Source organism: Boleophthalmus pectinirostris, unplaced genomic scaffold (genome assembly GCF_026225935.1).
Source record: "Boleophthalmus pectinirostris isolate CB_2022bp ecotype Guang Dong unplaced genomic scaffold, ASM2622593v1 HiC_scaffold_19, whole genome shotgun sequence".
Lineage (NCBI taxonomy): Eukaryota > Metazoa > Chordata > Actinopteri > Gobiiformes > Gobiidae > Boleophthalmus > Boleophthalmus pectinirostris.
Window position 1 is genome coordinate 40,489,286 of NW_026571140.1, and position 12,013 is coordinate 40,501,298.

The following is a 12,013-nucleotide window of genomic DNA, read 5'->3' on the forward strand; positions in this document are numbered from 1 at the left end:
CTAAACTAGATCTAAACCAGGTCTGAAACAGGTCTAAAACCAGGTCTAAACTAGATCAAAACTAGATCTAAACCAGGTCTGAAACAGGTCTAAACCAGGTCTAAACCAGGACTAAATCAGGACTAAAACCAGGTCTAAACTAGACCTAAACTAGATCTAAACCAGGTCTAAACCAGGACTAAATCAGGATCTAAACCAGGTCTAAATAAGATCTAAACTAGATTTAAACCAGGTCTGAAACAGGTCTAAACCAGGTCTAAAACCAGGTCTAAACCAGGACTAAACCAGGTCTAAACCAGGTCTAAAACCAGAAACTAGATCAAAACTAGATCTAAACCAGGTCTGAAACAGGTCTAAACCAGGTCTAAAACCAGGTCTAAACCAGGACTAAACCAGGACTAAATCAGGACTAAAACCAGGTCTAAACTAGATCTAAACTAGATCAAAACCATGTCTAAAACCAGTTCTAAAGCAGGACTAAAAAAGGTCTAAAACAGGATTTAACAGGACTAAATCCTGCTGCGTGGACGTGTTTCCTCTTCTTCTATCAATAATATTTTTAATTTGGTTCAGTAAAGTTTGGGCTTTTTATTTTCTTTTAACAAACAAAACATCTTAAGTGAAGATTTCCTCGTCTTTGCTTCTCTACAGCAAATCAAGTAATCCAAAGTATTCAGATTACATTACTCACTTTAAATAATTTATTGGATTACGTTACAAACTACATTTTGGTGTATGTAATCTGTAATCTGTAGGGGATTACATTTTAAAAGTCACTTTCACAACACTGGTTATAATGTAGTTTCTTCATCACAAACAGACCTGGAATTTCCAAATCTCTACTGAACTAAAGGTAAAAGGAGCTGTTAACCTGAAAACTACCACTAAATGACATCACAAGGTGGAACAGAACATGTTGAGCTTTGAAAATGTTGACAGACTGATAATAAAGTTTTACTCAAACATGTATGAATGAAACAAAACACATCTCCAGGTCTTTTTTTTGAGGAAGTAACAACATTATAAGATGACTAAAAGCTCACAAGAGTGAATTTTGTTTAATATAGGACCTTTAACACGTAACTTACAAGATCTCTAGATGGCTCAAACATGCACGGATGACAAATACAGTGTTAGAACATAGTGGAAAATAAAACCTCTTCCTTAAAATGAGACTAAAGACCTAAACTCTAAAGGGACAGAACTGAGGGAGGAGATACCTGGAGAACCTGGAGGACTAAAGGGGAGAGTGAGGGGCAGGGTCTGGAGGGCTAAAGGGGAGAGTGAGGGAGGAAAAGTAGGCGGGGTCTGGAGGACTAAAGGGGTTGAGTGAGGGGGAGGAGGAACAAAGTCTGGAGGACTAAAGGGGAGAGTGAGGGGGGGGTCTGGAGGACTAAAGGGGAGAGAGAGGGAAGACAAGGGACAGGATCTGGAGGATTAAAGGGACGAGTGAGGGGCGAAGTAGGGGCGGAGTCTGGAGGACTAAAGAGGAGAGTGAGCGAGGAGAAGTGATCTGGAGGACTAAAGGGAAGAGTGAGGGAGGAGAAGTAGTCGGGGTCTGGAGGACTAAAGGGGTTGAGGGAGGGAGGAGAAGTGGGCGGGGTCTGGTGGACTAAAGGGGAGAGTGAGGGGCAGGGTCTGGAGGACTAAAGGGGAGAGTGAGGGGCAGGGTCTGGAGGACTAAAGGGGAGAGTGAGGGGCAGGGTCTGGAGGACTAAAGGGGAGAGTGAGGGAGGAGAAGTAGGCGGGGTCTGGAGGACTAAAGGGGTTGAGTGAGGGGGAGGAGGAACAAAGTCTGGAGGACTAAAGGGGAGAGAGAGGGAGAAGGAGGGGCAGGGTCTAGAGGACTAAACGGGAGAGTGAGGGAGGAAAAGGGGTGGATGAGGTTTGGAGGTATAAGGATGAGTGTGATTGGTCTAACAGGTATTCACACTTCAAACTCTGCCCGTGCAGCCAATGATCAAGGCAGTTTTATGTGATGTCACCAACTACTTGAAATCACAGAGGCCACTGAAGGCAGCACACAGTTAGATTTAGGTTTAGTTTGCTTTAAAACAGCCACAAAATAACTAGGAACAGTAGATAATGTTACTGAAACACCATAGTTAGGATCTGTCTGGAAATAAATAAATAAACTCAGTCTTATATCAGTAGTTGTCGGTGTTACCTGGCAGGCGGAGCAGGACAGGGACACCCTCCTCTCCAGCTCCCTCAGGACCTCCTCCTTCAGCGACGTCAGGACCGACCCTGTCACCCCCCCTGACGTCCCCCCGTCCACGTCGTTCCCTTTCCCGTTCACCAGGTGGTTGTTGATGCTCACCAGGGTTTTATCATGAGCCTAGACAAACACAAGGAGCAAAACAAAGGATTTTTACTGACATAAGGAGAGAACTTATTACATTTTTTAAAACATGAAATTTATCTTAGGTTAGATTTCCAAGAAGAAGGGTGAAATTATCAAAATTATACATATAGGTCCATCGTGTAGGTCGTTTACTGACCTGAGTGCGGTTGTCCAGCTGGTCCAGTTTGGTCTGAATACTGTTGATGGTTTCTGTGATTTCGGGCTGAGCGGCGTCGGCCGGGTTCCTCCCCCCTGTGCCCCCTCCTCCCCCCCAGGTCCCCCCAGTGGTAGCCCCTCCCCCGGTGCTGCCCCCTGCTGGTCGGTTCATGTTGGTCTGGAGGTCCTGGAGGGTCTTGGTCATTTTCTGGATCTGGTCCTCGAGTCTTCGGACCCGCTCACTGTCCCCACGACCTGGAGGAGGCACGAGTAATATATGAGAATAGTTCTTACAGTTTATAAACTGGTGAAACACAAGTAGAAACACAAGATAATACAGTATTGTTTAGAGATATTTATGGTTATAGCAGTTTTTATTGACACGGGAAATGAGGGGAAAACCAGCAAACTAAACTATGAGCAAACTGTTTTAAAGCTGGGGTACAATATTTCTTTTCTTTCATTCCTCCTTTTCTGTTTTTTTTTTGTTTTTTTGCGATGTCGTTCACATTTCCAATTAAATGCATCTTGTATGTGATCTCCAGTATGAACTTTAAATGCCCCAAGTGTCCCGCCATGTTTGTTTTCCCAGTGGGATGCGTCTATTGTCAAAGTCGATCTTTTCAAGTCTTTTGGACCATATTGCTTTTGTTTCTGGTTCTGATATTGTCACACGGTTGTTGGATCCTAACAGCGGAAAACGGCTCGAGAAATGAGAAGTTTGCGAACTCCATAAATGCAAAAGTGAATCAGATGTGTGTGACTGCAAACCTCCGTTCAAACTGTTTCCCTTCCCAGCGGAATTGAAAATTAGTGAAAGGTGAAGGTGATGGGCAGGATTGATCCACAGGAAGAACCAAAAAGGAAACATTTGACTGACTAAGAAATCATCTCGAGTTTGCAGCGAAAATTTTGTATGTGGAGCGCCAACAAAGCAAAACCCCGATCCCTCACTCAACCTCGGTTACGAATTTAAAAAGTCAAACCCAAAGCGAAAGGCACCAACTGTTCACCAAGAAACACCTTCCACTGCAAAGAGACCAAGACGTGATGTTGCTGTAAAACCACAAGAACAAGAAAGTGCAGCTCAGTCTGTTTGTCTTCTGCTCCTCTCCATTAACAAACGGGATTTTGCTTTGACGATGCTCCACATACAAAATATTCGCTGCAAACTCGGGATGATTTCTTAGTCAGTCAAACGTTTGCTTTTTGGTTTTTCCTGTGGATCAATCCTGCCCATCACCTTCACCTTTCACTATTTTTCAATTCCGTTGGGAAGAGAAACAGTTTGAACAAAGGTTTACAGTCACACACATCTGATTCCCTTTTGCATTTATGGAGTTCACAAACTTCCGAAGCCCGTTTTCCGCTGTTAGGATCCAACAACCACACAATTACGATGTCCGAATCCCAAAACTAAAATATGACAATATCAGAACCAGAAACAAAAGTGATATGGTTCAAAAGACTTGAAAAGATCGACTTTGTCAATAGACGCATCCCACTGGGAAAACGAACATGGAGGTTTGATGCAAAATTTTTTGGAGGATCCTTCCCAGTATGAATTGTGTGATGATCTGAAGTCCAAAATTCAGGATGCATGTATAGAAGACTAAGCTTTAAATAAAATAATTATAGAATCTACTCACCCGTGCTCCCTCCGCTCTGTCCCGTACCAGATCCACCGAAGCTCGTCCCCCCTCCCCCACTGACCCTCCCTCCTCCCCCCGTGCTTCCCCCTTGCCCATAGTTTGTGTTGGTCCCGGACCCTCCATATCCGTTCCCGTTTCCTCCCCCGTAATTTGTCCCGTGTCCGGCTCCAAAATCGGTCCCCGTTTGCCCGTAGTTCGTGTTGCTTCCTCCTTGTCCATAGTTCGTGTTCGTTCCTCCTTGTCCGTAGTTCGTGTTACTTCCTCCCTGCCCGTAGTTGTGGTTTCCGTTGTGTCCGGGCACTACCCCAGTCCCACCAGCGGGGGGCGTGTTGCAGTCTTCGCCGCTGTAGCCCTGGCAGCATTTCCACTCCATCTCAGTCACCATCTTGTACGCCACTTTGTACCTCGGGCGCATGTACGTCCGATATCTGCAGAGAAACAAGGAAAACCATTTGTTATCGCTGACATATAGAGGCTTTGCACCGTCATGTGACCCCTATAGCAACGGTACCTACGCTGCCATGTCATTGACTTCAGCAGCATCGGAGAAACATGGGCAGGTTTTGTTGTGTATTTGGTTGTTCTAGACGCTCTGAAAGGGATAAAACAATTCTTTCTTCACTGTTCCTCTAGAAATGACTCATCAGGAGCTCAAACAAGGGAATTATCAAAAAAAAAACACGAATTATGGCTAGAGAACATAAACCGCGAAGAGATTTTATATGGTACCATCAAGACGCCCGGAGTTTCATTAAGGTATTTGCTATTTAAACTGTTTCATAGCTTATTTAATGAGAGAAGCACATTTACTGAACCAAAATGTAAAAAGAAAACATCTGCAGTGTGAGTGGCAGTAGAAACTGTATCTTCCAACGCACATATAAACATGTCACTCGTCGTACGACCGATGTTTTCTTTATTGTCTTGTTTATCCACAACTATGTCTTCTAGAATTAATCACTTTTTGCGAGTGGATCTTTCTAACATTCGCGAGGATCTTTTCATGGCCGATTCTTTCGAGGTTCGGCTCACAGACTCTTCGACTCGTGCATCATGTTGATCTCAGGACCAGTGTGGGTTCGTTGAATCGTAAACTAGTGCGGGTTTTCCTGGATAAATTAATGACATTTTAGTTCAGTAAATGTGCTTCTTTCATTAAATAAGCTATGAAACAATTTAAATAGCAAATACCTTGATGAAACTTCAGGTGTCTTGATGGTACAATAGGAAATCTCTTCACGGTTTATGTTCTCTAGCCATAATCCGCGTCTTTTTTTCGATAATTCCCTTGTTTGAGCTCCTGATGAGTCATTTCCAGAGGAACAGTGAAGAAACAAATTGTTTTATCCCTTTCAGAGCGTCTAGAACAACCAAATACACAACAAAACCTGCCCATGTTTCTCCGATGTTACTGAAGTCAATGACAGTGTTGCCCGGTGTCATGGCGGCGTAGGTACCGTTGCTATAGGGGTCACGTGACGGAAAGTGCATAATAACTGGAACTTGTACCACATCTTTGCCTAATTTAAAGGTGCATTGTGTAACTTTTCTGGTTGAGGGTCCATCAAATCATTTTGTCCATGGAGATGTTATTGCTTTGTCTGGAATGTTTCACAGTATGGCATTAATCAATCTTCAGGGAGACCAAACCAGACAAAGTTACAGCTCTACTTTACATTTATTCAATTACAGGTGGTTTTATTGCTCAAATATACCAAGAAAAACAGACATTCTGACTGTGAGCGGGGTCGCCTCTCCACAGATCTGACCTGTAACCACATCTGGTTTGGTCTCCCTGAAGATAAAAATGTTTAATGCCATACTGTGAAACATTCCAGACAAAGCAGTAACATCTCCAAGCATTCAGAGCGTCCACGATCAGTTTATAAGCGCTTTTCACAACTCTTACAGCTAACAACAACTAGCATGCAAAGCCCACACTTCCTGATTCTCAGACAATCAATGCATTAGAATTAGAAGCAGCCAGAATACTGCTTATTCTGACCTCAAGAGCCTTTAAATTGTAGTTATAAAGTGTTACCGCAGTGTCTTAAAGGTGCGCTGTGTAACGTTTAGGATTGACTTGTGATGTTATTGCTTCACTTGAATGTTCCACAGTATGGCATTAAACAAATATCTCTTGTATTTATTAATCTACAGGTGTTTTTTTTTCCTCAAAACTACCACAAAAACATGCATTATGTTTTTGTGGTAGTTTCCAAACCAGGAAGACGTTTGGAAACATGCGATTACAGCTTCCGGTGTAGTTCCCGACACTGGGCAGACAGACCGAACCTGATAAAACCCACTGAAGTAAATGTGATCAACGGTAAAATGAAGAGACGGGCAGGTGAATGTTGCTGCAGGAGCGATTACTAGCGCAAAACTTAATGGAACTGGCCAGTTTTTTTTGTGTGATGGCGAGCTACGGAAAGGTTTCTAGCCCAATGAACTGAACTGAACAACAAGAAAACGCAACTCAACTCACTGTGGAGATTCCTGCCAGGAACCCCCAACATCCTACTCTCTCTGTCCGGACTGGTAGGAGGCTCTTGCAGCTGACACTAACTCTCGCACTTCTGCTACTCCCACTCCTCACGGACTCTCTTCCTCTGGGCTCAAACCGTTCCTTATTTTTTTGTGTGCGTGGAACTGTTCTTCTACCAGTCACGCTTGATCTATGTGCCATCTCAGTCATTCAGATGAACCTTCATAAACTTAATTATTCCAGTAAATGGATCTCTGAACTCCCAGACTTCCTTCAGAGAGTTCAGAGATCCATTTACTAGAAGGAAGTCTGGGAGTCTCTGCTTAGACTGCTGCCCCCGCGACCCGGCCCTGGATAAGCAGAAGAAAATGGATGGATGGATCTCTGAACTTTATAAATGTAAACTGAACAGATTCAAACATTCTTTTCGTGCCACTAGCTGTTAATCTGCTAAAGTCAGATAGTGCAGTTAAAAAATAATTATAAAAGGCTTAGGGAATGTGCACTTAAAACTGCACATAGGCTCAAGGGGAATGTGCAATTATTAATAGAATACAAGAATGCAAAGGGTTTGCCTGTTAAGACTAATGTAAAGGTCCTGTTGGTGCATCACTCGTGGTCATACTTGGTCTCATATTTATTTTTGTTCTATGGTGTTTGTTTATGTGGTGCTTTGTGTTGTGTTGGTCCTGTTTTTGTTTTGTTTTTTTGATAAAGCGTGTTACCCCCTGTCCCAAGACAAATTTCTCCCATGGGAGACAATAAAGCACAGGTGTCAAACATAAGGCCCGGGGGCCAGATCCGGCCCTCCAAGACCTTTAATCTGGCCCTTGGGTGATTTTCTACTAAAATATTTAAATTATATTTTCTATTAAAATATTGGTAATTTTCTGTGGTGTTTATCACAGCAGCGTCTCCAGCGTCTCTGTACGTGGCCCCTCCCACCAGAGCAGCACAAATGAAGACTTGTCTCTTTCCAAACGCTTTAACTGTTGACTGTGACACCCTCATCAGAAAAATGTCCAAAATGAGAAAAGTGGAGCCGAGTGCAGGATTTTCCAAGAAAAACTGACTTATTCCTATTTGCATACAAATTATTGTTAAAACATTGTGTTGAAATTGTATTTTTCTTAAAGTTTCAGGTTGTTCATAATATTATAATATTTTGTAAAAGAAAGAGTTCATCAATTAAAAAAGATTTCTGTAATAGATTTGTGTTTCTCTTCACAAATATTTGAACTTATTGTTACTTTTGGGGTTTATATGACATGAGTTTTCTGATCCGGACACTTTGGGATCAAAGTCGGTTGGATACGGCCCCCGGACCAAAATGAGTTTGACACCCCTGCAATAAAGGATTATCTTATCTTATCTTATCTTATCTTATCTTAAATATTGTAAATATTGTGTTTTCTCTTACACTGAATGGTCATTCTCACACTGTTACTTTATCTATTGTCGCACTCTTAATAATAATGGTACAATCAAAGGCAACTTACCAGTCTCTCCCTGAGTCACATCTGTTCTTCTGGTTCTAGCCCAACAATATTACTATTACTACTACCACTACTACTACACTGTCTATAGCTTTTATACCCGTTACACCAGGGGTCTCCAAACTTTATCCTCGGGTGAGCTACCTTTACAAAACGAAAATTCCAGAGAGCTACTCATTTTAGCGGTCGCTGGAAATAAAGTATACACAAGACCCACGGCAAGACTTCCATGGGGTACAGTTAGATAAAACATATAGTCCTGTCAAGCGATACAAAAAATTGAGAGATTAATTAATTATGATCTGTAATTAATTAATCTAATTCATCTCTTTTTTAATCTCACCTAAAAATTGCTGAGAAAAGCTTCAACTTGAGGTATTTTCATTTGAATTCATTATTACATTATTTTCATATTATCATTAATGTTTTTATATAAGTGTCATCATTATTATTACTATTACTAATCTGCATAAATAAACTCAACTTTACAACATATAAACATAAACACTCTAGAGCCACATCAGCTGTTTGACATTATAATGTGTTTAATGCAGATTTGTGCAAGTCTCACAGAAACGAAACTTAAAACAGCATGGCTAATTTGCATAAACTAAGCAGAGAGAAGAAAAAAAAAAATCGCTCTTGTGCTGATGCGGTTCAGCTTCTACTAAAGGACACGACTCAGTGGAATATAGATGTTCTTTCTGTGACAGAGGGATGTTGATGCTGATGGTGAGTCTGTTCTGTGTCTGTGTCGCGATGTTTTCAGAGATCAGACGTGTGCAGGTTTATCACAGATGCGGACGAGAACGGGAATGAAAATTAGGCTACAATTCTTTGCGGGAGCGAGCGGAGCAGGACTGCACAGTGCGAGACTGTGTCCTAACAACACATAAAAACAGATTTTATAATAAGGCAACTCATGTACAGAAACAGTAAAGTTAGAGATTAAAAATAAGATTAACACAATTAAAAAACATAACGCGCTAAATATGACTGTAATTAATCAATCGCAATTAACGTGATAATTTGACACCCCAAAAAACATAAGCTATTATTAATTTATGAGTGCACAAAATCAGACATCAGGCATTTAATTAATCAAATTTGAGTTATTCAGGACAATACATGTAAGAAATCAGAAATGCCTTGGTGAGCGACTTGAAAGGGGGTGGAGAGCAACTCGTAACTAACTCCCGAGCTACAGGTTGGAGACCCCTGCGTTACACAGACGTATGTGCCGTTCGGAATCATCTGGAATTTAGCACCTCATCTCTTTTAATCACATGTGCCCAGTGCGTTCAGAGTTGTGTGTCCGTGGAGAAATGATGAAAACTGAGGTGTGGTTGATGAGCTGAACATAATGGAACTCTACAATGACATGTGTGGGCTTCTACCCTGTGTTTTTAAAGTTTCATTCATATGTTAATACGCCCTGTAATTTGCCCTGTTACATGCTGTGTATGTTTTTGGACTTTGGAGTGTCAATGGTGAATGTATATGGGACAAATAAGGGGTGTATCTCCAACCTTTAGCATCTGCCAATCTGTTATGGGACACGTGTTGGGACAAAGTGCTGTGTATGTTTCCATGAAGATGTGAACTCAACAGTTATGCTGGTATAAAAGGCACCCAGTTTTTCTGCGCATCAGTGGGGGAAACGCCGACTGCGTTGTCGAAGGACGACCGACGCACAGAGAGACGCCGCGTAGGCAAAATCACGCTGAATCAACTTGAATCTTGAGACCTGAATCTGCCTGAATTAATAAAGAGACCTTTTCTAACTCTCCAAGTCTCTTTCTTAAGATCCTCTGTTTAGGCTGCCTCCAGGAGAAGCTGACACATGAACTGCAAAAAGTCATATCTAGGTAATTTAAAATGACTTAAATTAAGAACATTTGACTTTATTTGACTCAATTCAGCTTGACAAGTAAAATGGAAAATGTGTGTTTTTCTTAATTCAACAAACATTTCATTTAGTTTCTCTTTTTAAGTGCAAAGAGTTGTTGTTTTTCTTTTTATCTTAAGTGTAACAAGATGTATTTTCATATTTTAAGTACAAAAAGTCTTGATCCACTGGTAGATAATTTTACTTGTCAAGTGAAATTTACTCAAATCATGACGTTTTCTTAACTCAAGTCATCTTAACTTGGTTAGATTTTGGTTTTTGCGGTGTGTAGATGAAGAAAACTGGGCCATTTTCTAATTCTTCCTAGATTTTGTCTCCACAGACCTGACCAGTAACTTGGACTGTTTATGTGGTGTGCTTGTCTCCATGGAGATAGTTAAATGAAATGTCATACTGTAAAACATTCCAGGAAAAACAATAACACATACAGACGACAGATCCTTGACCAGAAATGTCACGCGGCGGTCTCCTCTGATCTCGTGTCTCTAAAACCATTTCCTCGTAAACTCACTGTTGTAAACACGAACCCAGTGCTGGACTTTCCCTTTTTTCTAACAGACTAAAGCTGTGGTCACTCAGGGTTTTTCTCACTCACTGATCTTCGGTTTGTCTGAGTTTAAACTTGAGCCGTGTCCACCACAAATACGTCCACCATGAGCTCATGCGGACCCAGCCCTGAAGGACGAGACAGTAACTCCGCTCCACAGGGACAGAGCCGGAGCTGAACGATGAGCTGATGATGACGACACAGAGAACACACAGCGATAATGAGGGGACGGTTCAACTTCCTGTCACATGTAACAGTGTAAAGACTTTCCCTCATTTAAAAGATATAATATTTAGTCTTAAATTGTTAATCACTATGGCAACGGGCATAACTGTTCATCATTCTGAAACTCATGGACAGTATTGCAAAAATATCAAAATATCCATATATGGTATCGCTTAATGTGATGTGATAAAGTATCGATATCATGGGCTGCTGTATCGATATATTGCTATATATAAAAAAGTATTTTTGGTGTATTTTACTAAATTATTTTGTTACAGTGCTACAGTTTTGTTGTTTGATTAGTGGCAAGAAACTTGTTTGTGCAACACATTTGACATTTTCACTGTTCTGATGAATTCTCTCATCTATTTTCATACATAAATTGCACTGGATTATAAGGTGCATTAAGCGAAACAACCGGATGACATTTGAGACTGACCCTTTAGTCCAGGCACGATCCATTGGCAGATTGTGGTGTAATTCACCTGGCGTCGCCTAAATGTTTTATTATAAATGTGAATGTGGGTGGATAATTTAAGTTTGGATTTTATTTCCTACAAGGATGACTCAAATATACATTGAGTAAGAATGTGTTTAATGCAGCTTTAAGCACATCTGTTTACATTTTACAGAAACAAAACTTAAAACCACATGGCTAATTTGCATAAACTATAAGCGCTGTAAAAACAGCTCGCTCCTTGTGCGCTGATGCGGCCATAATAAAGCCGTAATTCTCCGACAATCCATCAATAGTTCGTAGTTTACCAAAGTCGTACTAAAACATTTGACAGATTTTTTAACCCCATGTACCACATAAAATCAGTTCGAGGTCAGTAAACACAACAGAATTAATACGTAAGGTGCACCTAATTATAAGGTGCACTGTTGATTTTTGAGAAAATCAAAGGATTTTAAGTGTGTCTTATAGTAGGTACAGTACGCATCATATCGGCAACTTTTTAATGATACCCAGACCTAGACACTGTACTCAATTTTCCCTATGTATCGCCCAGATATATTGTATAAGCAGTGAATCGAAAGTAAACTGTATCGAGGTATGTATCATATCGTGGCCTATGTATTGAGATATGTATCGTATCGTGACCTACGTATCGAGATATGTATCGTATCGTGACCTACGTATCGAGATATGTATCGTATCGTGACCTACGTATTGAGATATGTATCGTATCATG

The 12,013-nt window shown here is 41.1% G+C and overlaps 1 protein-coding gene across 1 annotated transcript in view; it reads right to left on the reverse strand.

Annotated features, from left to right (window-relative positions):
* The window catches only part of LOC110172755 (EMILIN-1-like), a 96,583-nt gene that overhangs the window by 14,330 nt on the left and 70,240 nt on the right, over positions 1 to 12,013 (reverse strand). The window contains exons 3-5 of the mRNA XM_055154354.1: positions 4,150 to 4,580; positions 2,502 to 2,755; positions 2,168 to 2,338 (exon numbers count right to left, since the gene is read on the reverse strand). Of these exons, the coding sequence (XP_055010329.1) occupies positions 2,168 to 2,338; positions 2,502 to 2,755; positions 4,150 to 4,580 (856 nt within the window). The remainder of the gene's footprint in view (positions 1 to 2,167; positions 2,339 to 2,501; positions 2,756 to 4,149; positions 4,581 to 12,013) is intronic.